This window comes from Mercenaria mercenaria, chromosome 13, assembly GCF_021730395.1.
Source record: "Mercenaria mercenaria strain notata chromosome 13, MADL_Memer_1, whole genome shotgun sequence".
Classification (NCBI taxonomy): Eukaryota; Metazoa; Mollusca; class Bivalvia; order Venerida; family Veneridae; genus Mercenaria; species Mercenaria mercenaria.
Window position 1 is genome coordinate 44200836 of NC_069373.1, and position 27672 is coordinate 44228507.

The window sequence follows — 27672 nt, forward strand, 5'->3', positions numbered from 1 at the left end:
TAAGACCCTCGTAAAGTTTCAATCAAATTGTCGCAACTGCTTCCATAGAGTACTGAAACAGCTGTGCAAGACAGTGGCGCATTTCAATCGGAATCGATTCTGACGTCCCAAGTTGAAGATATTGTATAGATCTATTCAAATTTCAGTCATTGACATAATGATTTATTATTTTCATATATAGCTAACATTAAGTAATAGCGTCTTTCGATATTAGTTCAATACTTATATCATTTTTCATAATTTTCTGTGTGGCATATTCCATCCCACCAAAGCCGTTATCGATTTTTTGCCTCTATTCAAATGTACCCCGACCTGTCGGGACACTTGAGGCTCAAGCGAGAGCCTGCCACAAATGTAATTATTGATGACCAAGTTGTTTGACATCTGAAATCAATTGTACAATTTCTATAGAATAAGCTAGAATATAGACACCTTTAGTTGCAGTGACGTGTCAACAGAATGACTGGTGGGATGGATATACGTAACACCTAATGTTCTCACCGTCTCCACATTTAGAAGCAGTCTTTTCCCAAAGATTTTGCTTTTCTTTGCATCGATTTTCCAATATGCCAGGTCAAGATGGACTAGGGGTAAGCATTGGTCTTTCTGTAAAGAATAAAAAAAGAGATATATGAAGAAGTGAGAAAAAATACACAATTAATAACAAAACAAAGTTTCATATAAATTCAAAGATCTAGTAGATAATCATTATATTTTCAGTCTTGCAGTCCTAACGTTTCGTTTGGCGGCTGTAACAAAGTCATGACAACGATATCTTGATGGCGCTGTGTGCGTGCAAAGGATATTCTTTATTTATATAATTTTTTATGCACTTTTGAATGGTTTTTTTTTTTCTCAGGAAAATTTTTATTGGACGGTATACATGAAAATCATAATAGTGAATAAAAAAGTTCGAAAAAGTACCATATGACCCCAATATAAAGTTCTAGGATATAGACAGTCCTGAAAACCTGCGGTGAATGTACTTGAAATGAAAAGAAAATACAAAATGTACATAAAATTATTAGCAAAGTAAATCAATTATCGGATACATTTCTTTGTTCAAAATATTTAGTCGAATTCATTTCAAAACGGATATTAATAAATGATATCTACATAAATATTTTTTCTTAATAAATTATTTAAAAATCTTAAATACGCAATAACATCACTACCGTATTTGGAAATTTCTTATTATCGCCAGTTATTGGTTTTTCATCGCCATTGTCTGACAAATTATCGCTATACTGCTGAAAAATGACAATTTACAGCATTTGGAAAAAGTTTTTATACAATACCTTTCATTACGATGTTATATTTTTTTTCTAGTGTACGAACTCTGCGAAGCGTGTAACATTTTCAGCGGTATGTTTACCCTAAGGCAGAGAAAGCGGGTCATTATTGAAATAGTTATCTTAACCATCGGTGTGATTTAATACAGCAAATTTTGCTGTCCTTGTTGGCAGGATAAACATTTTCTTCTGCTTGGCTGTCATCTGTGTTTTTACGGTTTAAAGGTGCGTAAAATCTGCTTTGTATTTTCAACCTCTTCATGAACTGGGAACGAAGATATTAAAATATTTATGAAAGTCTGTCAGGATATGAAATTCTAGAGCTCTGTTTTTGCTCCAGGGCTAAGTGCATGTCAATTGAGAAGCACTGGATTATTCTTTTTAAACAGCATCTTTGGAATTATATTTTCTCTTTCACTGTCAGTCTTTGAAAAAAAAAAATAGGATCTTACTGGGTTTGATATACTACAGTAAGTATTATCTCCTTTTTTTGCTTTATAAAAATACAACAATGATTACGTTTCGTGACAATCTTAACTAATTAAATAATTAATTAATTGACAAACGGAAAACATTAGGACGCGTCAAAAACAAGTGGCATGGAAAATATTACATACATTATGGGACAAATGGCAAAAATGTCCTACTTAATCATAGTCATTTCTTTACTTATCTGTTGTCGCAGTGTTTAACATAAAATTTTACTTGTGTATTTTTTTGCTTTGATTTTTTTTTTGATGGAACTTCAATGAAGCTATCTCTGGGCGCGCTAAGTATATGGATATGTATATAATTATTGTGTGTGTTTTTTGTGGGATCCGGACATTTGCCCCCAGGACATTTGCCCCCAATAAAAAAGTGGACTGCTGGACATTTGCCCCTCCCAGTTGAAATGATAGATAGGACATTTGCCCCCCAGCACTTATTTCTGAAACAGATATTTGCCCCCCAATATTTTTGTCCCCTAGTGATTTTTTAGGAACTTAGTAGAAGATAATTATCATATTGTAGATAACATTGTCTTTGTTTCTTACATCTTTCTAGTAGATAATTGCCAAATGACAAGTTTGAGTGTTAAAAACATTGCACAAATTAAAAAATTATAACATTGTTATGAGCACTTTTATAACTCAGTAATAGGCTATTATTTACCTTAACACCTGAATATAATTAACATATTCATCAAATTTTTATCAATAAAATAGTTTTTTTTTTACTGAAAATTGCGTTTTAGAGTAATTTTGATAATAAAACAACATAAAACACAGTATATCTACTGGCACATAGGACAACAATATTGGGGGGCAAATGTCCATTCTAAAAATAAGAAGGTGTGGGGGGGGGGGGGGCAAATGTTCTATCTGCCATTTCAACTGGGGGGCAAATGTCCAGTAATACATTTTTTCATTGGGGGGCAAATGTCCTGGGGGGCAAATGTCCTACAATCGTTTTTTGTACAAGTATTTTGGCTGTGGGGCTAAATGTTGTTGTTTTTAAAAATCCATGGACTGGTGTGGGAAAATAATGACAATATATGAAATTAAGATTCCCACGCCTTGGTTTTGATGAAAGTACTAATTATCATATGTAATTCATGAGTGTCCATTAATAATCGTAATTAAACATTTTAAGGTCGTCTATACTGAACATTACATTTTCTTCGGTACATAATTTTTTACTCCAAGCCAGAAATCATTTTTTTTTACAACAAACAGATAAATAATATATATGTAATCAGTGCGAGCGATTAAAAAAAATATGATTTGGACTGGACTATTTACTCCAGCAATATTACGTTTGCTTTGGCTGTGTGTAGGGGTCAAGGGAGGATGGGGAGGGAGTATTTCAATTGTACTTTCCTGTGAGAAGAAAACATCGCTGTTTCGGCAGTTTAAACATGGACAGATTAATAATGCGTTATCTATATCGAAAATTTAAGCTCCCTTGGTCAGACCAGGAAGGTCTAATACGTATCAGTTGTTCCAGGTCAGACTAAACTGCATGTATTCGTAAAGGGGAGATTTAGAGCACATTCATATAAAACGACCGCTATATATATCAAATGAAATGTCACTGTCATTTAGTATGCAAATAAGATTCAATATTGACCTATTAGTCTAACTGTCGTACATACATTGTACAGGTAGTTATTTTGCATCTAATGGAGTGAACAACTTTCACTATCTCCAGTTTTCTGTATCATTTGGTATCTAATCACCAATGCACTTCGAATGCGTACAGTTGTTGATTATTTTTGTATTATTTTGTCTTTGGATATATATGTGCTAAAGTTTGTCAGATATATAATGATGTCTTTATTCTATACTTTTATCATGTGAAATTATAATAATATTTATGTTTGAAAGTGACTTATAGGCCCATTGGGCCGGGTGTAATTATTGTATAGTATAGTTTTGTATTGTCATGTAACATTATGCACAGGTCACTATAATAAAAGAATTACTTACTTACTTACTTACTTACATTATACATAAAACCAGATATTAGTAAATGGCACACCATTTATCGTGCATATGTGAAATAATTGTTGTAATAGAATAGTAATAGAAATAAGGTTATCTAACACATAATTGCAAAAATATACAGCGTACATGAAAATGTGAAAGGGCTGCCCATCGTAACACACGAAAAACACAACAATAAAAAGAGAAATAGAACAAAACAGCGCATTTTTATACGTCCGAAGGGAGCGTATTATGTTATGACGCCAGTGTCCGTCCGTCCGTTAGCAATTTCGTGTCCACTTTGTAACTTGTGAACTGCTTGAAGGATTTCGAAGAAACTTGGCACACATGTTCACCACATCGAGACGACGTGCAGAGCATATGTTTCGGATGGCTCGTTTCAAGGTCAAGGTTACACTTACGACTCAAAGGTCATACCTTCGGGCGTATATTGCTCCGCATTGCGGTGCTCTTGTTTTAGATATTAGGTACAATTTTCCTCGGCGGGTCTTGCTGTGTGACGATGGGCCAGTAATTCTACTATCCAGTTGCCCACTGGTGACCGGACGAGCATACTGGATGTTCCAACTACGCATCGGCAGATTCTTAACGACCAACACAATCGTTACGAAATAAAAAAAAATCTGATGAAAAACTTGTACATTTTGATGAAAATACTTGTATATTTTTCAAAGTTTGGTGATAAGCATTCCAAAGTTAACCCTGTCAAGGATGGTCCTATTTACTGACAAAACGATTAATTCAAGAATTTGAAAAACACGGATTTTTTGTCCTTATTCTTTGATAAATAAGCGACCATAAATCTTCAAAGATACGAAATTAATCACAACTTACACTAATTTGTCAAGCGTTAAAGAGATCGTGATTAAATTCGTTATTCTGAACGAAAGAAAATCATTGACTAAAAGTGTTTTTTTTTTAACTAAAAATAAAGCAGTTAAGGGAATTGCGGTCGAAAAGAAAACTAACTTGCCAGCTGAATCTAGATATATTCATAAAGATGGTTGAGGTCAAGGAAATTATCTAGGTCAGAACATTATAGTTCTGTATGCGATATTTCGGGTGAGTTATCCGTCAACTGCCCGGTAAGCTCAATTGATTTGAGCCCCGAGTTAGTGATAAGGTGGTCGTAGGTCTGAACATAAACTGGTTACTTAGGCCTACATCATTCCAATGACTAAGATAAAGACCGCAAGCCTACGGGGAATCGTAACACGCTGTTCTCTTACATGTAAGATTCTTAGCTAATCACTTGACGACTGAACCATTAGGGGACATGGAAGCACCATAGGGTTTAATTAATAGAGCTGCTGACATCTGAACAGAAATGTTATGGTTGGACTATTCGGCTAGCGTAGCTCTCTTCAATCAACCGTTTGGGTGGTCCCTTGGAGTTTCCTTAAAGCGAGTAAAGCTGGAGTGTCGCCTGCTCACATTAGTTGTTGTTGTTCTTAAAAATTAAAAAAAATGTCAACAGTCTGTTCTAAGAGCTTAGAAGTCGGTCGCAATGGGGAAAAACTTGACCTAGTAAGTTTCAAATTGTCGCTGTCTGCGGTGAGTCGGTCTTCTCCAGCCGCAGATATACTGCTGCAATAATAGAGAAAGTCGGACACACTTGATTCATACCGTTTTTTGAGGTTGTTTAATGATCCATGTAATAACGTTATGTGTAATACTGAAGGGAAATTGAATCACTGTGGCATATCATCATATTTTAATTTGCTTGGTAACCAAAATTATTCCGATTTTACGACTTCCAACAACAAAGCATGGTTGGTGTCTAACGTACTATGTAATAGTCATGCAGCGAACAGACGTATCTTTTATCCCGGTTCGTTTTTTATTGCCGGGACTTTCTGAAACCGCCTTTCGTAAGGGATATTTCTAATTTCACTCAAAAGTTTGTAATTCTACTCAAATTTCAACACTTCTTTGAAATGAGATATTCTTGATGAATATCGCCAGGTAACAAGTACATTACACTTTCTCTTACGTGTTTTTGATGAAGAAGGAAAAAACTTTCATTATTTGGATTGACAGTGTATGCAAGACGTAAATTTGAACGTGCGTAAATGAATTGGGTTTCCTGTATGCGGTAAGCCAATGAACATAAAACTGGCTCCGCCATCGCCACGCTAAATGCGGAAACTTTTTTTTTAGCTTAATCTATCAAAAGAGATCTGTGTAGGCTTTAATCCGTGAAACGGCTTAATCCAACGACTCCTAAGACAAAGCTATATATGTTACTTATAGTAAAACTAGGCCACGAGAGCCACGAGTAAGGATTAGTGTCAACATTGTAAGAGATCTCTAATGTGTCATACCCTACAAGCAATATCACAACAGATTTTTTGGCACTTCTTTCTCTTTATATTACATAGAAGATCAGATAATTGACTGATTTATATGATTAAATGTATACAATTTGTGCACCGGATTACAAAATACGCAAATAGACGTAACGTCGCAGTATTGTGACCTAATAAAACAGAACTACTGCTAAAAATTACACGTAGATGTCCTATTTGTCTAGGCAAACAAAGAAAATCGGATTTGGTAGCAAGGTAAATACTAATAAAACTTTGTTTTATGATATTTTTCACAGAAAAAAAAGTGTTGTATAATTTATAGTTGGTTAATGCGGATGAATTAAATTTCAATTTTCACATTTATTTTTATTTTCAGATCGATGGAATACTAGACGTATATAACACAAAAAGTTGCCTGCACAAAGGACAAATTATTTTTTTGACAAAACATAGAAACCGGGGATCACCCGCAGCAGACGACAATAAAATGTGGTCGGGCGACTGCCAAGAATTATAAATAAAACATCAATATTAATGATTACCACATTAACAATATAATTAGACAATTACAATAGAACACGTAATAAAATACGCGTTACATCTAAACGATAACCTATATATGGAATTGGATAGCATCACAAAAACCGCGATATAAGTTTAGACAAAGATCGAGCAGACGAAAGAAGTTTCCCAGCGCCTCACAAGGGGGTCTTTGCTTTAGAAATCCAAAACAAATACGAGCAGAAAAGGGAATTGTTTTGCGGAGTTAAATAAACTGTAGGTGTTACGAGCAACCCCGATGATACACTCGATAGTAATTGTGATGATAAACATCGCAAATTACTCAACTGGAAGAATAACCAGCGATCTATAACAATTGTGGGTAGATTTTCTAGTTTATAGTTTAGCCACTACAGAGTACTACCGTTTGTTATTCAAGCTGGATGTATAGTACGTATTGTGAGCGTTAAATACAATATTGTATTCCAGATTATTTTACGAGATTGTTTATATGAATATTATTATTGGAGATGTATAACTAAATGGAGATTATTGATGAAAAACAATTAACTGCTAGCGCCAGCTGTGAAGAAATACATGCTGAATGTAATGTAGTTATTGGACAATGTGAGACCGGCGTAGACACAACGGAATTGTGCGATAATCATCAGAATACAGATATGAAAGAAGAAATAGCGATTGCGAGGTCAGTGAGCACGAATGCTGAAATAAGCAACGGCGATGAAGATGATAATCCTTGTGTGAACATGTCTATAGATTACTCAAAAGAAGAATCCGATTTTAGTGATTATGGAGAGGAAAATACTCGATGTCAACTCGCAAATCAAGCAGTCAGAGCTAAGCTATTAAGCAGTGTCGCTAATCCGGCTAATGGAAGCGATTCAAAATTAAGGGTGTCAGTGTTCGATCATAGGATTATACCAAAGAAATTTATAATTCCAAAGAAAGCAGAAGTTCGTTCTTCAGTTAGTAGTGCTATGGATACGGAACGTGGTAATAAGAATTTACGACCTAAGGATTTTGGATGTGATAACATAAAGGATAATAAACGTAAAATGTCTAGTCTGTCTTATACGGTGCTAAAGGCTAGTAAACGATATAACCGTGAAAAAAGTTCGGATAAATCACCGAACAGTCCTAGTACGGAAGGTGACAATGACGTAAGAACGCGCTTTGATATTCTACTCAGGAATTTAATTGGTGATGTGAATGATATGAAAGTGGAACCATCTCATGTGACTGTTTCTAGCGGATATGAAAGTGATTATACTCAAAATCGAGAACTAGACAATAAACCTGGTAAGTCGATAAATCATACACAGCAACACGATCTAAATAAAGATAATCTCACGGGTATCATCTCTGGTGTAAAATCAGTGAATTATTTATCTGAAACTGGTGCTAATGCTCATATGAATGCATCTTTACAAGGCAGTCATGGTTTTTCGTCACTGCCCGCATTTCCGACTCAAAATCAAGAAACTACGTCAGGTACATTGCAGCGGTGTGAAACTGGGGACGTTCCCCTCGTTAACCTAGCAAAACAAGAACGAGATTCTCAGGGATTTTCTTACGCACAGAGGCACAATTATAAACTGACAAAGGTGACTAGATCAATGTATGAAATAATTCATGATCTTCAAAATGGAGAAAAAGCTACAGCAGACGGACGGAAACGTTCGAAAAAAGGGCGCCGATCATCACAAGAACAAAATTCCGGAACTGACGGAAATGCATCCGCGCGAGAAATGAGGCCGCGTGGGAGGGTGCAATCAAGTAATTCAATTTTGGATAATCAGGCTGACCAAGCGTTCGCAAATAAGCAGCTTGATGTGAACACGTCATCTATTTCGGGTGCAGTTGTAAGGTGTGTGAGACGCCCGCTGTGCAATGAATCCCAGTCCATTCAACGCAATCTCCCCCATACCGAGATCAGCAACAGATTAGTTACTTCACCCGCTAACAATAATTGTAATAAGGTTCAAAATGACTTGAGAAATCTTTTATGTGGCACGTCTGATGTGACGTCGTCAAGTGCTGACAATCATGAACATCAAGTGGATTTTAATGCGTTATCAGGTGGCAATAACACGCTGAGCAATATCTCAAGTACGGTGAACGGTCATGTAGACACTGGATTTAATCATACGGGCGTTTCAATTAGCAATGAACTTAACACGACCCAGGGTCAAAGAAGACCCACACTTAACGAACAGTTCATGAATAGACCAAAACCTGATGATCATGTTTACGAAACAATTCCAGGGGATGAAAAATTTTATGAAGAGTGGAAGAAAATGAGAGCAAATCCGAAAATTCCAAAAATAAGACGTTTCACAACAATTCCCGATCTTCCCGGGACTTTTATTCCAAAAGAACCTCCAGCACTACCTGAACGAAAATACCTCAATTCTAATGAACCTCAAAACAAGGACACAGATAATTACATTTTCATGGGTGACGTAAATTCAAATTTTCCCGCCAAAATAAACTTGAATCCCGAACGTTCCGATTCAGGCTATGCTTCAGTGGCTTCAGGCAAAATGTTGGAAAGGATTCAGTTTTATGGATATCCATACCCCCTCCCTGAAGATGGCGCGTCACAAATCGGAAGACACGATGAAACGTCGGATGGTTATTGCAGTATTGATAACCTATCGTTGCTTCGCGAGAATATCTCAGACATGTCGTTTCCGGAAATCCCGTCACGTGACTGGCGGATTTCGAACACGAACAGTTTACCGCGTCTACCACCGCAGAGAAATGACTACTTTTTAAGCCCTATGAATAAAGAGGAATATAGAAAGAATTTCTCAGAAGTGTCACGTGGACCTCACAGACAAATGTCACGTGACAAAAATTTTGAAATGGACCAAACGTTATTTGATGAACCTAAAAAACCTGTTTTCCAAGCAACTTACGTTTAAAACTTGTGGAAATCATTAACATTTCGTGAGCATTTTTGTACATGCATTTATTAGATCTATAAACAAAATGTTCAAAATTTATTTATTTCGATGGTGCTTAGGTTACAAATATTAGTTGTCAAGTCCTCTTGAACTGTCATGTATTGTACATTTAGTTGTTTTGTAATAATATAAACCTTTATTGCAAAAGGACTGTTTATGAAAACTAGCAAGTGCATTTTTTAGCCTTAATAAATTAAATACCATTTTCGCACTCTATTGAAAACTGGAAATTCTTTCATTACCATGAAATCAATTTCTAAAATAAATTCCTTTTTTCAAAATCAATCAAAGAAAATAAGGTATAAACTGCATGATGCATTAGTTTTTAATGATATTATAATGTTACAATATACTCTTGCACTGCGTCACTGAACCACAAAAATAAAATGCAGGTGCTCTTTTTTATTAAACTAAATGAAATATAGTATAACAGTACAATACAAAACACTTGCCTTACAAAATTGCGAGAATTTAAATTACTGCTATCAAATACAATAAAGGATGCTTTTATGACACAATTTGAAAGTATTGTCTAGGTAATTTTCAGCTTCACACCTGCCCCTGTATCAAACTACTCGCCGGTAGCATAACACTGAAATTTCTACATAACTTCTGTATGAAAATGTTACTTATACATGTTGTAATAAATTGTTACTATGATTTTATTATTGTCTTTTCATTTCAGTGAATTTGCTTTTTTAATGGTATAAACTAACAATAAATTATAAATGTGCAATAAAAGTCACAAGAAAGTTTACATTTTCTCCCTTAAAAGTGTGGGAAACAGAGGTGACACTTTTTACTTATACTGTCATTAAAAAAAAACTTTCGAAACAATTATAGAATAGGTATTTACTTAAAATGTCATTTAAAACAAAGCTGTTCAGCACAAGACTCATAAAATTAATAAGCATTGATTAAAACATTAAACATATCATAAATACTTTAAGCATTAATAGATTTGTTTGAAGTCTAGTACATAATTATTGTCTAGCAATTATTCTGTGGGCCTCTACGGCCAAGTGAGTAAGGTCTCTGATTTTAAATCACGTGCCCCTCACCTCTGTGGGTTCAAACCCTACTTAGGTCATCATGTGTAAAAAGCTGTCCAGCTTGCTTGCAGTGTCAAGTCAGTGGTTCAATCCATGTGCCTGTTCATGTCTGAAATTATATCCAACTTTAAGTTCTCATATGCTATGTCTAGGGCTATGTCAGTGTGTCTTTAAAATAACCCTTACCCTGCTAAATTTCTATAATGAACTTGTCCATCCTTCAATTTGGACAGTACCATTAACTGTTAAAAGGGGTGCTTACCAAAAAGATACTAACTGAATGGCGAACAGTGCAGACCATGGTCTGGTCACAAAGGCAGAATCACTTGCCGCCTACAGGCTAAGGGTTAAAACTCGGCACACAACAAAAAAGACCGAAAATATTTTGGTCATCTTTTGATGTCTGTATTTGTCTTCTAAATCTATTATGTTTTTAAATCTGCACTGAGTTTCATTTATTGATAGTGGTTGAGGACCACATTTTTGTGGTCTGTATAGCTGTGGTAATTTGAATATTTTTTCAACCTGAATTTTAAAAGCTTAAAATTTCTTTGCCTTCAGGCGGACATTGATAAACATTTACATGCATTTAACTTAACCTTGTAACCTACACCTGGTCTGTGAGCGCTTAATTTATTTCAAGAAAAATTTAAAGAAAATGACAAAAAATGACTCAGTATTATATTCACACTAATATTTTATTCAAATGCATTTCTAATAAACCACATTGTCACATATTTTACGTGCACATGCATTTAGACATTTTTAATTTATAAGAAAAAAGATTTTTAATATATAGTTACAGCCTATTAAATTCTAAATAGTGTATAATTGCAAAAAGTGAAGATGACAAGGATTTGTAACATATTTTGAGTATGTGTAAATATTAAAATCCACTAATATAGTAGCTTAACAGACATGAAATATTTATCAATCAATGTGACCATTGCACACAAAAACATTAATATATTGCCACATCAATGTACTCTACCTCTTACTGTCAGTAACTGAGTCATCAAACTGAAAAGAATTATCTAGCTGATCAAATTTTTCAACATTTTTTTTTGTCTTTCAGATCCTTTGAATAAATATGTGTCTCCTAGATGTATATTTTGATTTTTTTGTCATTAAAGACAGATTTTGCATTTACCCTTTAAGCCTATTGGCGGCAAATGATTTTGCCTTTGCGACCAGTGCAAACCAAGATCAGCCTACACATCCATGCAGGCTGATCATGGTCTGCACTGTTCACTTTTCAGTCAGTAAATTTTCAGTGAACACCCCATCGAGTAATAAGTGGTATTGCCCAACTTGAATAATGGACTAGTCCATTATAGAAATTTAGCAGGCTAATGGTTAAATAAAGCTTTCATAAAAAATTAAAAATCATATTAATAACCTTACTGACATCCAAAATTTGAAAGTAACACTGTGTAGCGTAAAAAACAATGTTTTCAATGGAGAACCTGTAATGACACTTTCACTGCTTTTGTAAAATGTTTGCATCAAACTACCGATATGAGAAAATGACAGTTTTCATGATTTCACAAAACTGTGAATATCATTCTGCAAAATCAGCCCTTTTAATGATTCTACACATACTTGTAATGCTTAACGTGTCAGAAATATTAGTTTGAACTCGGTGATAAAGCCTGAAAAAAATACTCGCAAACTGTCTTTCGCAGACGCCCCTGATAAGCGACTATATTGCACCTTTCAAGACAAAATTGACAAATCTTCTACAAATATTTATTGATCGAATTAAATTAGACAGAAAACTGGAACCAAATATTTATGTATCATTGACATATAATGATAATCCGACCTAATCCCCTCGATTACAAATAACATGAAATACAAGGATCAGTGTAAAAATGTATCCCCTGTCTGAAGTGGAATAAAAGGTTAAATTAATCCTGCTTATCCAACTGTGTATTGAGAAAAACAAAACCGCAAAAACTGGACAAAATTGAATAAATAAATCTTGCTTTATCACTGACCATGATTAAAGGGTTAGAGAAAAAGTTTGAGAAAGTTTGAAATTGAAAAATAAAACTATTCGGAAAATCGTTTGTTGTGGTTTTATGTAAGAGTCTTTTTGTAATACATTTAAATAACCAATAGCTCTCATGTATATCAGTTTCGTCTAACATCAAAGTAAACTAGAGCTACTTTTGAGAAAAGCGCATGTCTCCCACAACTGCCTAATCATCTAAACACTAAGTCAGTGTTTTTATACTATTTAGTCACAACAAATATACCTTTGAAGAGTAAAATGGCTGATTTTCAGTAATTCAAGGGCCATAATTCTGAAGTGCCTAAGCCAATTTTGCTAGTTATCGAACCTGGGAGAGGAATTATGGTCATACACATTTTGTTTAAGTTTGGTGAAGATCGGATAAAAAATGTTTGACTTGGAGTGCGGACAAGATCAATGGTTTTTGGTGCATGTTTGAGAATGAAGACTTCAGCATTTTTATGAGTCTAGGTGATTCATTAGTTATTGTCAAGGGCCATAATTCCGAAGTGTCTTAACCGATTTGGCTAGTTATCGAACTTGGCCAAGGTCTTATTTGCAAACACATTTTGTTCGAGTTTGGTGAAGATCGGATACGAAATGTTTAACTTAGAGTGCAGACAAAATTAATGGTTTTTGGTGCATGTTTGAGAATGAAGACTTCAGCATTCTTATGCATCTAGGTGATTCATAAATTATTGTCAAGGGCCATAATTCCGAAGTGTCTTGGCCGATTTAGCTATTTATCGAACTTGGCTGAGGTCTTATGGTCAAACACATTTTGTTTAAGTTTGGTGAAAATCGGATGAGAAATGTTTGACTTAGAGTGCGGACAAGCTTTGTGACAGACAGACAGACAGACAGACACACACACAGACTGGAGTAAATCAAAATGTCTCCCACACCACTGTGTGGTGGGAGACATAATAAAATACCAAATGTGTACAAACTATCTTTACAAGTGATTTTATAATCTTTCAACTCCCTAAATCCCCCCACCCTCACCCCCGTCCCCTCCCTCCCCTCCACTGTCCCCAAGACTGAATTTTTTATCAGGAAAACTGCAACATCAAATCATTACAATGAGCATATCATCTGGCACTGAGGATCAAACCCTGCCATCCCTTATCTCCATGTGGAGTTACATGGAAGCATGACCATTAAAAAACTGCTATCACATTATAAAATGATCTACACAATATAAAACAATAACTATATTCTCTGCAAGTCCCATCAATGTAGCTCAAAGTAACAAAGCGTGAGTAACGCATGAGTGATTACAGTTGTATTGCGCGTGACCCCTGACTATGGACCAATGCAAATGCGACTTTCGCTTTCAAGTTTAGCCTGTTTACTATATTTTCTTTGCTTCAAGAAAGAGCTGAAGGTTGTCTGGTTGTCAAAAACATAAGGAAATTGTCATGTACTAAGTAAGAAAAAGTAAATTCTGAAAAGAAATTCAGGAAACTGATAAGTTACTAAAATGCCATCTGAAATACTACTGAAAACATTTAAACCTAATAAAACAAGCCTGAAGACAATTATTTTTCAACTCAATTTGAACTACATGTACATCCAGTGCATTAAAACCTGATCTATCTCATCAAGTACATTAACATACTTTAGATACCACACATTCCAACAAGAAAATATATACTTGTCAAACTACCAGGTGAAGAAATACCAATACAGATAATATACCCGGCATTTACATTTGTATCTAAATTGAACCTTCATAAGTAAATAAGTTTTGAACTTATTTTTTTAATGTATGATTTACAAATTCTATTCCTTGACATGTTATTAGGAAAATAAATGAGCCTTGATGAAACTGGTTATCTAAATATATACCTGTATGAAAATAAAAATTATAGTGTAATAATTCTTAAGAAAATATGAATTTTAACATGTTAATCATAAAATGTGTATATTCCAAATGTCACTCAGAACATAAAATTGCTTTCCCATTTTTTTTTCTTTTGACAACCAAAAAATAAACCACCAACACAATCTTGTTAAAATGAACACTAGTTATCTTGTATTGTTATAAAAATGCTATATATCTAAGGTATAGGCTTTTTATCTTTATTTAAGATTCATTTAGGACAAAAAGGTCAGGGTTAGGTGAATCATATCTTACACCTCTCCCCCCACCCCCTCATCTACTACTGAAAAGAGTTCCTTCCTTTCTCATTCTTAAAATATATAAAAGACCGCCTTTCCACTGAAAGTGATTACATACCTTGTTTGTTTTTAATATAAACATTCCACCTCAAGCAAAATGCATCTTATTTTGTTCATCTGTCTGTCTATCTTATTTAGTCTTATATAAGCTTTGGTGATTTACCTTTAGTCTGCTGGCAGCAACTGATTCTACCTTTACCAGTGCAGACCAAGATCAGCCCAAACATCTGTGCAGTCTGATCATGGTCTGCACTGTTCTCTATTCAGTCAGTATATTTTCAGTGAACACCCCTTTGAATAATAACTGATACTGTCCAAATTGAGTGATGGACCAGTTCATTTCAGAAATTCAGCAGGGTCAAGGTTAAAGAAGACCCAGGATGTCCCTCTGTGCATTATTTCATGCATGAATGGACACACTGGTAGAACCACAGACCTTCCATAAGCCAGATGGATAGTTTCCTCACATGAAAGAATTCCATAACACCAAACCACAGAGAGAAATTGACTTGAAGTGATTCAGCAACAGAAGCCACTCCCTTAAAGTCACTACATCATTAGCCTTTAGCCTGATGGCAGCAAGTGATTTTGCCTTTGCGACCAGTCTGATCATGGTCTGCACTGTTTGCTATTCAGGCAGTAATTTTTCAGTGAACCCCACTTTGATTAATAAATGGTATTTGCCGGAATTGAAAGATGGTCCAGTTCATTTTAGAAATTTAGCAGGCTAAAGGTTAGACAATATTTTAGTCTCAAGAAGCTGGATGATATACAAACAATTTATTGAAAACGTTAATTCATAACTTTATCATGACATTTCAGAGTTTTAACTGACCAATCAGACCGCTGCATTTTCAAGCACCTGCCAGTTTCCACTTGGGTAAAACAAAGTTCTTTTACAATGAACATATAGTGATTTAAGAAATACACATCACACCATTTCTGAAATCAAATTAGATTTTTGACTGCACAATTGCCCCAGATGATGCTACAAACTACACAACTTTGAAGTTTCATTGAAAAATTATATGGATTTAATAACTTTATTTTAGTTTCAAGTTAGAGATTTTACATAGGGAGTCTATGATAAAGTCTGGGTAAAATGTAATCGCATTACCCAAGTGAAATTAGTATCATTCCGCAATGTTTCGGACATGTTAAAATTATGAATATCATAACTATAGAAGACACGAGAGAGAAATTCTATGTTTCATAAACAAATCTGCGGGATGATCAAATAAGCTATCAAATCCTCCAAATAGCTTGTAAAAACAGGGCACTTGAATAAATCACAGTTTGTATTGGGTTAAAGATTTATTCCTTCCGTTCAAAAAAATTTGAATACGAGTCATTATCGAATGTCTCGAATTTCAAAATTGGCGACAATAATAATTTGTCATGAAAAGATGATCACAACTGATTCATAAACAATGATACAACAGGTTATTTCTTTAAATAGATATATTTTATCGTTCATTGTGTATTTAAATTAGAAACGCGTATAAAAATTAGGAACGGCTACATCTAATCGTTCGCTCTAACCAGTTATCTTAATATTTGTTATGTAAATAGTATTAAAGTGTAAAAGGTTATATAAGAATAGAGTTTCGATGACCTAAAAATGTATTACATTAAAGATTGAGTTGCAAAAAATTTATCAGTCTGCCTTTTTTTTTGTTGGTAATATATTTTAATTCAAACATTTACAGACGTTTTTTTTTTCTCATTTGTCTGTACTGGTCTTAAACATATTCAAATAATGAAACATATAGGCTAAGCAAACAAATCTTGTAACTCTTCCCCTGTCTATCCTATGCTAACAGTTATGAAGTGGTGCTTTTTCAACCGCAAAAATTCTCAAGAAACAATTTTTTAATTCATACACATGTACTGGAAATTATGTGTATTTTTGCTGCAACATACTACATTTACTAGGCAAAACTGTTTCCAAAAAAGATCTAGTGTGCGAAATTAATCAAATAAACACTCACTTCAAAATTTTAATGACTCGAAATATTTCTAAACAAGTGAAAAAGCTGGTCTCAAGTTTTACGAAATTTAAAATCGTCGGCTCTTAAAATTCTTGAGTAAACATAACAGTGAAGTAATAAAAGCTTTTAAGATTCGCGGTTGCATCGACCTTATCAATACGGCTTCACACTTTGCCCTTAAAATCCTCTGGATCAACAGTGGCAAAATACTTCTGTCAAACTTTATCTGACTAATGATTTTATTATATCCGAAACTGCAGGCCCTCGGTGCTTTTGATGTGAAATTGAAATGCCGCATGTAATCTCCTTGATTATATATTATTGTCAACAATAAGCTAAGTATTAAAGCTTTACGTTTATGGATAAAAGATTGAAACACGACCTTATAAAAACCGTAAAGATTTTAAACAAAGGCGGTGCATTAAAAAAGGTCTTACTATTATTATATGGATTAAACACTTGAAATTATATATATATTAGGGGACAAACTTTTTGATGACATTATCAATATTGGGATAAAGGTTTTAAAAGATTGTAGCCAAAAATATACATATCAAAATTATATACCTTACTGGAAGACAAACAATCTCTTGGCACCATCAATATTTAGTTTACTAGTTTTAAGAATGTAGCCAAAAGTTTATACGTATTAAAATTATATACATTACTGTAACACAAACTTTCTTCCAACAGCACCAATATTTAGGTAATGGTTTTGGAGTTATGCATTTTTTTAACTTTAACCCTGCTAAATTTCTAAAATGGACTGGTCCATCATTCAATTTAGGTAGTACCACTTACCATTCAAACGGATGTTCACAGAAAATTTACTGACTAAACAGCTAACAGTGCAGACCATGATCAGCCTGATCTTGGTCAGGACTGGTCACAAAAGCAAAGTCACTTGGCGCTTAATTAAAATAAAAAATGTGGGCTATGTCCAAAAAGTTTTTTAGTCTTTTTTTTTTTTTAAATAAATTTCAAATCATGTTGCACTGTAAACAAGTTTTAAAGCTGCAGTTTTTATTACTCAAAGAAATGTTTGAACTGTTTGTGATATCCACCACTGCCATATTAGTAACAGAATAATATTTATTGAAATACCCCAATATGTTCACAACCTATTATCCATCATTTAGTATACCCTGAAATCACTTAATTTTGGGGTTTTGGTCAAGGTGTTTTTTTGATGGGAGCATGAATTCATCGGTTGTAAAATAAAATGCAAAATTCTTTTAAAGGATTTACACAACCAAGGATTTACTGGTTAGTGTACTGAAATTTCAATCATCAGATATATATATTTCCCCGAGTTATTGTGAAAAAAGCGTTAAAAGTGTCTGGTTGTAGGACACCAGTACACAACAATGAAATATACAAAAATTAGTCCTCCACAAATAAGAAGGATTTCACAGTATATCATTGGTATCTATTCATAACATGCAGAGTTTCAATCAGTTTGTTGACTCAAGGCTCATGTGAATCAAAATTTTCACTTATCAGCAATGATATTTATCTGTCAATACCTTAAAGAATTGGTAATAAAACGTAAATAATGGGTCCTTAAAGAACACCTGTAGTTCATTCATAAAATAAATTCAATGGCTTGAAAAACGTGATAAGACACCTCCAGTATGTAAGTATATTAGAAGTTTCTTAGAAACAAGCATGGGGGTGCTATGTATTAACCGTTTCCCTGCTAAATATCTATAATAACCCTGTCCATCTTTCGATTTCGACATTACCATTAACTGTTAAAAAAGGTGTTTACCAAAAAGATACTGACTGAATGGGGAACAGTGCAGATCATGATTAGACTGTACAGATGTGCAGGCCGATCAAGATCTACACTGGTCGCAAAGGAAAAATCAATTATGTCTAGCATGACAAGGGTTAAGTTTGATGAGGATCCATCAAAAGAATTATTTTCAGCAAAGTACTGGGCTGGAAACATTTGACAAAATCTGGGAAAGCTTAATGCAAATGACCAAGGTCAAAAAAGCTGATTTAAAGAAACGGTCAACCACAGAATATCAATGTTTGATGAAACATCGCTCTGTCGAGTACCCGCACTCACTTCAGCAATTCCTGTGGTACCCAACTGTTTTCCTTCTATTTTCTATGTCTGGATCACTTGAAACCTTGGGTAATTTAAGCATTTCACTCATCCCTCTGACCTCGAGATTTGTATTTTACTGTATTGGTATGGACAAATTTAATTTTATTCCCTACACCGTCTACTTGAAGTTAACTATGCTGGAAGTTTTATACATGTATTATATTTTGGTCCTCTGAAACTTTCTCATACAAATATGAACAAGTTTACGGCAAAATTGAACTGAAATCAGACAGAAACACAAGTGAAACGTACTTATACTAAACACTTATCAGCGTATTGATAAATATATAGGACAATTCACTTTTACGAAAACTGTGCACTCTATATCAAGTTTAAGGACCACTTCGAAGATTTTCAAACAGTTTAACAAGTTTTTAATGACAGAAAAAATGATATACTTAATATACACCCTCTTGAGGAGCCGTGCTTGGGGTCAGAACTTGGGGTATTTGTCAAATGATTATATTTCATTACAGAGCAAACATTTACGTATGTAATTGACGAGTATGGCAAAAAAAATTTGGAGTATCCTGTATCATTTTTATATCAAATATAAAACTTACAAAACATTACGAGTTTAAAGATGTTTGCACTTATCCCTGATAAAAATGCCATAAAATAATGAGGTATCGTCGTACTGAACTATTATTAGACTTGATAATATCAACTTCACATAAGGGCCTTGTTGAGTACCAATGTACTTGCAGGTTGCGTCCAGTCTACTACCCCATATATGACCTGTCAAAACATTTTTTCAATTTGTTTGGAATAATACAATGGTACAAGAAATTAATCAACATACCATATCCGATTACTTTTTTTGTTTATAAAAATAAAAACATTTTTTGACCAAGAAGCTTATTATAATTTGTCTGCTTTGATGCAATATAGAGAAGTGTTACTAAATGTTCACTTACAACATCAAATATAATATGAAGTTTCCTATAGTGCACTAGAACTACCCAAAGCCTTGCACTGGAGCAATTACAAGGATTATTTTGCAGTTCCTGTTCATTAGTGTTCAGTTCATGAGAATCCACTGTGTAACACCTTGTCATTTTTGTGGAAGGAATTCAAAATTGCCACCATCATCAAATTCCAATGCTGTTTTCTTGAAAACAAAACATGAGGAACCTGGTGGTGGGGTATATTCATGGTTAAGTTACTTAATATGATGGGTGTTGCTTTGTGCCCCTTGGGCATTTTTTTCCATTTATAGAAATCCAAAATGGCTTCCATAGAAATACTGATGTGGTCTATAAGAGCAGATGATACATGATTGCTTTCAATAAGAGTGTACCAGACTATCTGCAGACTGGGGGTAATTTGCCACTGTGTACCAGAGTCTAAAATGTCTAGCCCTGGACCTCCACGTAAAGTGTGGAAAGTCTTAGGCTAGGGAAATGTTTAAGTTCCTCTAACCAAGTTTAATCAGCTGATAATAAAAATAGTAATAAATAAATGAAATTAAATATTTATTGTATACAATTTCCGGTACAGCAACAGAAATGACATGACTCATTTGACCACACTTAGACTCCTGTAACAATACCTTAACCCTTATCATGCTGAACGTGACTGAGTCTGCCTTTGCAAATTGTGTAGATCTGTGCAGTCTGATCATGAACTGCACTGTTGACCATTCAGTCAGTATCTTTTTTGTATGCACCCCTTTTAACAGTTAATGGTACTGTCCAAACTGAAAGATGGACAAGTTCATAATAGAAATTTAGCAGGATATGGGTTAATAATGTAAATGTAAAGATATATTCTACCAGTCCACCAATACTTCGTGGGAGTACAAGAATTAACATCAACTCCATCCATTTTTCTGTCTTTAAATTCATTCAACCAAATTCCTTTTATCTCAAAGTTTTTTGTTTTTTTTCACAAATAAAAGTAACTATTGAGTTATTTGACTTCAACTATTTTTCTAGCTAAATATAGATCTAGATGGATGATATCAGGAGCATAGGTCATAACCTGTTAATATAAAGGAAAAGGTTACAATCTCTGCTCTTAAAGGTGAGGGTGAAGTCAACTATATTCATAAAGTAAAAGTATTTTGATATTTATTTCTACAAAAACAATCATCTAAAAAGGTCAGTACAAATGTAAGATGCTGTAGACCCCTACGAGTAGTGCAGGGGTGTGCCGCATGGAAGGTGAAGATAACAGTTAGGTTTTAGTGAAAACATATTTTCTTGTAAGTAGAAAAATGAAGTGAAACTGGAATGGGTGAGAGAGAAGAAAAAAAAACAATAATAAATTTTCTACATATCAGACACCATTATAGCCTAGTGGCAGAGTGTCCACTTCGAGTGTGGGAGGTCGTGGGTTCGATCCCCAACCATGTCATACCAAAGATGTGAAAAATGGTACCAGTAGCTCCCTTGCTTGGCGCTCAGCATTAAAAGGGAAACTGGCCTCTTCTCTCATACCCTCGTGATGATAGAATCCATCATGAATAAGGTGTCGAGAGTGATTAATATAAGTTGTAGAACTTGCTTCACAATTGACCTAAAATAAATTCTGTATAAATTAGACACCATGGTTGCAAAATTACCAAAAAGAAAGACAAAGTACAAGGATTTTCAACCTTTCATGTAGAAGCAACACCAGACCTTGTTTACCGAGTTACACTCAAAATTTGTTCATTCGAACTCATTGGGACCAGCAGAATTTGTTGAAGTTATCGGCACTTCGAGCCGTCAAACAAGATAAATTAAACATGAATGGCCAGGACCCCAACAAGGTGTTCAAGCAAAGGGTGATGTATGAATAATCTTAGTTCCAATGAATGAAGTCTGACTGTAATTAAAAACAAACTTATTTTAGCTTGATTGAGAAGAAAGTTCTTAATTAAGTCCCTCATAAGATCAGTCTCAGAACGCAGCCTTGCCATTGGTCAAATTCAAGAATGAGCTGCAAATCAACCAACCAGATGCTAGTATTTCGAGACAGAAGTTTAGTATCCAAACTCAGTTGTATAACCATAGGCTCAGTACTGATGAAGTGAAGAAATACACTGAGCCCTAGTGGGTTTTGAACTAGTTGGTTTTAAACTAATTTAGTTTTAAACTGAAGGGTTTTGAACAAGTAGGTTTTAAACTAGTGGGTTTTGAACTAAAACATGGTCCTGTTGACTGACCCATCACTTTAATTACTAGACTGCTTCTCTTGAATAGTATTCCTACCCTCTTAAGTGCATCATTTAATCTGCTGCAAGACAATTCTTATTAGTGAGCTGGTATTTTACAACTTGCTAAACTTACCATGACAAAACATAAAATGTGCACATTTGAAATCTTAAATAGAAAATATTTCAAAACATGCAACAGATATCGGTACATCAAGTTTGAAAACATTTCAATTTGCTGTAGCAATTTCGCTAGCTCAAGCTGTCGACAACACTTATGAATATCATATCAGTAAAAAAAATCTATTAAGTTTAAATCAAAGTATTCCGTAATTACATGGTTGGTATCTTTTGAAATCGGACCACAGTTATCAAATGTTACACATTGAAAACATTTGGTGAACAAACATATTAGTGGGTCTGTCTGTACAGAATTCAACATGTAATTACTTTCAACAGTAACAACTCAACTTAAGATGGCCATTTGACACAAAAGTAATGAATATCCAAATATGTTCGCAACAACAAAAAGCAGCGTAATTCGATACCGCAACAGATGTATTGTTCAAGCAGAAAAAGAGGGTTAAACCCACTATGTTGATGTATCTTTGCCGAAAAATTGCATTCATTGTAAGTGATCAGGTAAATTTTACGACGGTTTTAAAAAAATGTGTATTATCAGTAGAAATTATTTTAAGAAAAGAAAGAACACTTTGTTTAAATGAGACTTTCGGTAGATGTTTAAAAAGATAGCAATAAAACTTGTTGACAGAAATTGTTCGAAACTAAGATAAATCAGTATAAATGTATTCATTGACATTGTGTCATTGTTTTTAGCTTTGATAATGCATTATGTTTTGAAAGCAATCTCAATACCTAACTAGAAGATGCTTTTGTATAAAAGCGCATGTCTCCCACAATGCAAAGTTGTATAGGCAAGAGTCAATAGGGGTCAGGAGCGAAAGTCAAAGAGACACTGATGCTTGGCTGCAGTAGGGATCATCTACTTGGCATGTCCAGTCATCCCGCTAAGTTTCAACATTCTTGGCCTAGTGGTTCTCAAGTTACTGTTCAGGCTCCAGTGACCTTGACCTTGGATCAAGTGACCCCAAAATCTATAGGGGTCATCTACTCTGCATGTCCAATCATCCTACTAAGTTTAAACATTCTAGGTTAAGTGGTTCTCAAGTTACTGTCCGGAAATGATTTTACATGACCAGGCCCCTGTGACCTTGACCTTTAATAGACTGACCCAAAAATCAATAGGGGTAATCTACTCTGAAAATTGTTCAATCATCCTATGAAGTTTCAACTTTCTGGGTCAAGCGGTTCTCAAGTTATTGACTGGAAATGATTTTCCATGTTCAGGCCCCTGTGACCTTGACCTTTAATAGACTGACCCAAAAATCAATAGGGGTCATCTACTCTGCATGTTCAATCATCCTATGAAGTTTCAACATTCTGGGTCAAGTGGTTCTCAAGTTATTGACCGGAAATGGTTTTCAATGTTCAGGCCCCTGTGACCTTGACCTTTGATGGAGTGAACCCACAAACAATAGGGGCTGTCTACTCCAGCAGCCCTACCACCCTATGAAGTTTGAAGGTTCTAGGTCAAATGGTTCTCCAGTTATTGAAATGAAGTGTGACATACAGACGGACAGACAGACGGGGCAAAAGCAATATGTCTCCCCCAGAGTGGGGGAGACATAATAATTCTCAAGGCTTGTTTTTCCAGCTTATTTACTTTAAAAGCATTAATTTCCGTGGAGGACTAATATTAGCGGATTACTTTGTTGAGTCAATCCACAAAATTCAAACCCAGTTAAGCAGTAAAATTCCCACTCATTTAACCTTTACCCTACTATATTTCTAAAATGGACTAGTCCATCATTCAATTTGGACAGCACCACTTATTATTCACTGCATTTACTGACTGAATAGCGCCTGCACGGATGTGCAAGCTGATCACTGTCTGCATTGGTCGCAAAGGCAAAATCACTTGCCGCCAGCAGGCTGAAGGTTAATGTGCAAACATTGAAATACACATATCATATAATGTATCCCCAGCAAATAGCCATTTTGGCATAAACCACAAAATTTCTTGTTTTCAAAATTAAACAATAGCATGTCTCAAAATAAATTTTCAGAAAAAAAATCTACAATGGAAGCTGGAAGCAAAATAATCTTCATTTCAAGTTGGCTAGGAATAACTTTTGTTTGGGTCACTGTTATGGTATCTGTAGCAACCACATTGTGCTGCCATTAACTTGGCACATGGCACTGCAGCATATATAAATTACACAGAATTATCACATTTTATTATTCATTCCTCTAACATGCAATAAAAATACCAGTAAGAAAAAAAAATTAAAAAGCTATGTCCACATCAAACTCTCACTTACAATAATGCTAAATGTACAAACTTTGCAGAAGACCCTTCACTCTGCAAGGTTTGGACTGACCCCTGAAATAATTGTCACATGCACAAACACTGCATGGTGATCTTGTGTATGAGGTTTCATTGGAATTCCTTTAAATGTGCAGAAATAGTTTAAATTACGCCCAATTTTGTTTCAACCAACTGACAGACTGCATGGCTGACCTTAACATGACTCTTGTATATCCTCTTCAAACTTCATTTGCAGTGCTGTAACAACAGGAATTTTATATACATGCAAACTTTACATTCAAAGATCTGCAACATGTACATACAATAATGTCTAACTGCTAATGTAGTTGCTAAGACACACCAAACAAAATCAAGTTAAACTGAAAAAATGGCATTAACAGAATTATCAGCAAATATCACAGCCTGGCCATTCATTAACACAATTCATCTCAATCAATAATACAGTATATACTAGACAACGTTTGAAAATTCAAACATGAATAAATCTTAAGGCATGTTAGAAGAACTGTAACGTAATGTAACGTAATGTTTGTTTGTTTGATTTGGGTTTAACGCCGTTTTTCAACAGTATTTCAGTCATATAACGGCGGGCAGTAAACCTAACCAATGTTCCTGGATTCTGTACCAGTACAAACCTGTTCTCCGCAAGTAACTGCCAACTTCCCCACATGTATCAGAGGTGGAGGACTAATGATTTCAGACACAATGTCGTTTATCAAATAGTCACGGAGAACATACGTCCCGCCCGAGGTTCTAACAATAATTTGTTTCATTTCCAATTTAAACTTTTTCAGGGTACTTGAACCCATACCTAAATAAGTACACAAAGTAATGACCACAATTTGGCTTTCCCTTGTTCATAATATGATCAGTTTTGGTAGAAAGCCTACAAAAGATTATTTTGAGGTGTCCTTCTACAAAAGATCATTTTGAGGTGTAACTGTGAAAGAGGTCCAAGTGGATAAAAAGAAAGAAGCAGATGGACTTCTTTCGATTTACAACTTGATTTGTACAAAATTATTCTTATTTTTGTTATACATACTGAGGAAATGGACGCCACCCTCTGGTAGACACACTTTGCAAAACTCTGAATAATTTGACTTTGGTAGAGGGTTACCCAAAGAAATTTTTGTAAAATCAGTTCAATAGGAGATGCCAATATAAAACATAAAGCGGAACCATACTCATAAGTTTGAGGACAATCTAAGGAACATTCCTGCCAAGTTAAATCAAATCCTTCCAATGGTTTTAAAGAAGCTGACGTTTAAAAAAAAATGCAGAAAGATGGAAAAGTTTGACAGAGAAACAGACAAAGGTGCAGATGTACAATGTTAAATGACAACAACACACCTCAAGCACATAGTGCTCAAGTAGGCAAAAAGGAAATTTTCAATGCCCTTCAACATTATGCATATAATACAGCTGTATAGCTAATCTTTTGCAGTTCCTTCTAAAACGTAAGATTTGTCAAACTATGTGCTAATGTTGCTAAAATTTTGTGAATGGACAAATGTTTAGTGTAATTTCCAGGCAACATATGATGAAAACAAACAATACTGCGGACTGTAAAGTATTATAAAAAGTTTACACCATTTTCAACTTCTCTACATTACAGTATCTCATGCTTGCAAAAAAAAAAAGAGTTTGTAACTTAGACAAAATTAAGAGATAGCTGCCTAATTCAGCTTTTCACTTGATTAAATGTATTTACAACATCAAAAGATACCGTAGTCTGTAAAGAGAGCCAATTATCTTGAAACCAGCACAAACACACACAAATTTCACCAACATTCAAAGTATAAAATTTCAGATTTAAAACTTAAATATCAAATGCTTCTTTCAAAACCAAGCTTAAAATCGTGTTTGAAGATACCATCATCATCCTTTCCCTCTGTAATATTCCCATGTAATTACCTGATAATGAGAGCATTTTTAAAAAAAAGACCATTCGATCCAAAAACAGGTGAATTTTATTCACATTCGGTATTTTTCTTAACTAGAAAATAATATCCAAAGGGCAACAATTCAGAGCCCGTTATTTGTCATCACACTGCCCTAATTACTCAAACATTTTAACCAATTAAAAAAATGTTTCATACAAGTTAAAGTTAAAGAACCAACAATATGAGGCATGACCTCTGACCCCTTAATGTGACCTTGATCTTTGAGATAGGGAAATGTGTCCCCTGGCAATGCTCTGTTTTATTAAGGGGATAATTTCTGCCAAATTATAGAAGTTTGCACCATGCATGTCAAAGTTATGGCCCTGACAAGCTGACCTTGGAACCCTAATGGTGACCTTGACCTCTGAGATATAGGCCTGTGGTTATGTGTGACACTCTGTTTTATTGATGATAAACAGATGCCCAAAGACTACAGTTAATGTCTAAATTATGGCCTCAACAAGATCTGACATAAATTTTGACCTACTAAGTGTGACCTTGATCTCTGAGATGTCGGTCTGGGGTTCATGCAAATCATTCTATCTCATGGAAGCAAACATTCATGAAAAATAAATAATTGCTCCATGCATATCAAAATTATTGTTTGTACGAACTTGGATGGACCCAAGCACTAAGCACCATTGTGCACATACACTGAACAACTATGGCGAGCTCACTGCAAGCAAGCTAAAAAAATTACTATACAGGTGTAAAGTCCATCATAGTTCTTTTGCTATCAACATCAACTCACCCGACAGACAAAAAAACAACACTTAAAACACAAGAATCTTAACCAATCTCACAGTTTATATAAATAAGAGTAACTGAAAACTCCTGCAAGAGTTTCTCCAGCTTATAAATTTACATGCAGACCTCAGAAACTTCTTTTCTTTTGAGCACAGCACTTGCCTTTGGTTCTTTTTTAATTCACACCAAACTGTTCAGCTGACTGACAATTTAAGCAATTTAAAGGGGATGTGATGATCAAGTTGTGTTACACTCATTCAACACTGCCCAAAGGTGCAGTAGATCTGTGTTCACTTGTTCCCAGTCTTAAACACGGCAAAAAGCAAATTAGGAACCAATAATTTGTATGGATGTATTTCATTGACTGCCTGTTACACCCAGAACGCTCACCAAATTGTTTCAACAGTAACTATGGTCTTTGATATCAGACAATTAAAGGAAGATTAATAAGTCATTACACGCTAGACTATAAATCAAATTCAAATCCTGAAA

The 27672-nt window shown here is 34.7% G+C and overlaps 1 protein-coding gene across 3 annotated transcripts; it reads left to right on the forward strand.

Annotated features, from left to right (window-relative positions):
• The first annotated feature begins 1387 nt into the window (after window positions 1-1387).
• LOC123528931 (uncharacterized) lies at window positions 1388-11734 on the forward strand. Of its 3 annotated transcripts, none has more exons than XM_045309008.2 (2): window positions 1388-1517; window positions 6464-11734. In XM_045309008.2, exon 2 carries the CDS (start codon window positions 7131-7133, stop codon window positions 9534-9536), a length of 2406 nt encoding a protein of 801 aa, XP_045164943.2. In that variant the 5' UTR covers window positions 1388-1517; window positions 6464-7130; the 3' UTR covers window positions 9537-11734. The 3 variants fall into 3 exon arrangements, with proteins under 3 accessions (XP_045164943.2, XP_045164945.2, XP_045164944.2); XM_045309010.2 differs by lacking the exon at window positions 1388-1517 and adding an exon at window positions 1611-1762; XM_045309009.2 differs by lacking the exon at window positions 1388-1517 and adding an exon at window positions 6227-6342.
• Window positions 11735-27672: the final 15938 nt, after the last annotated feature.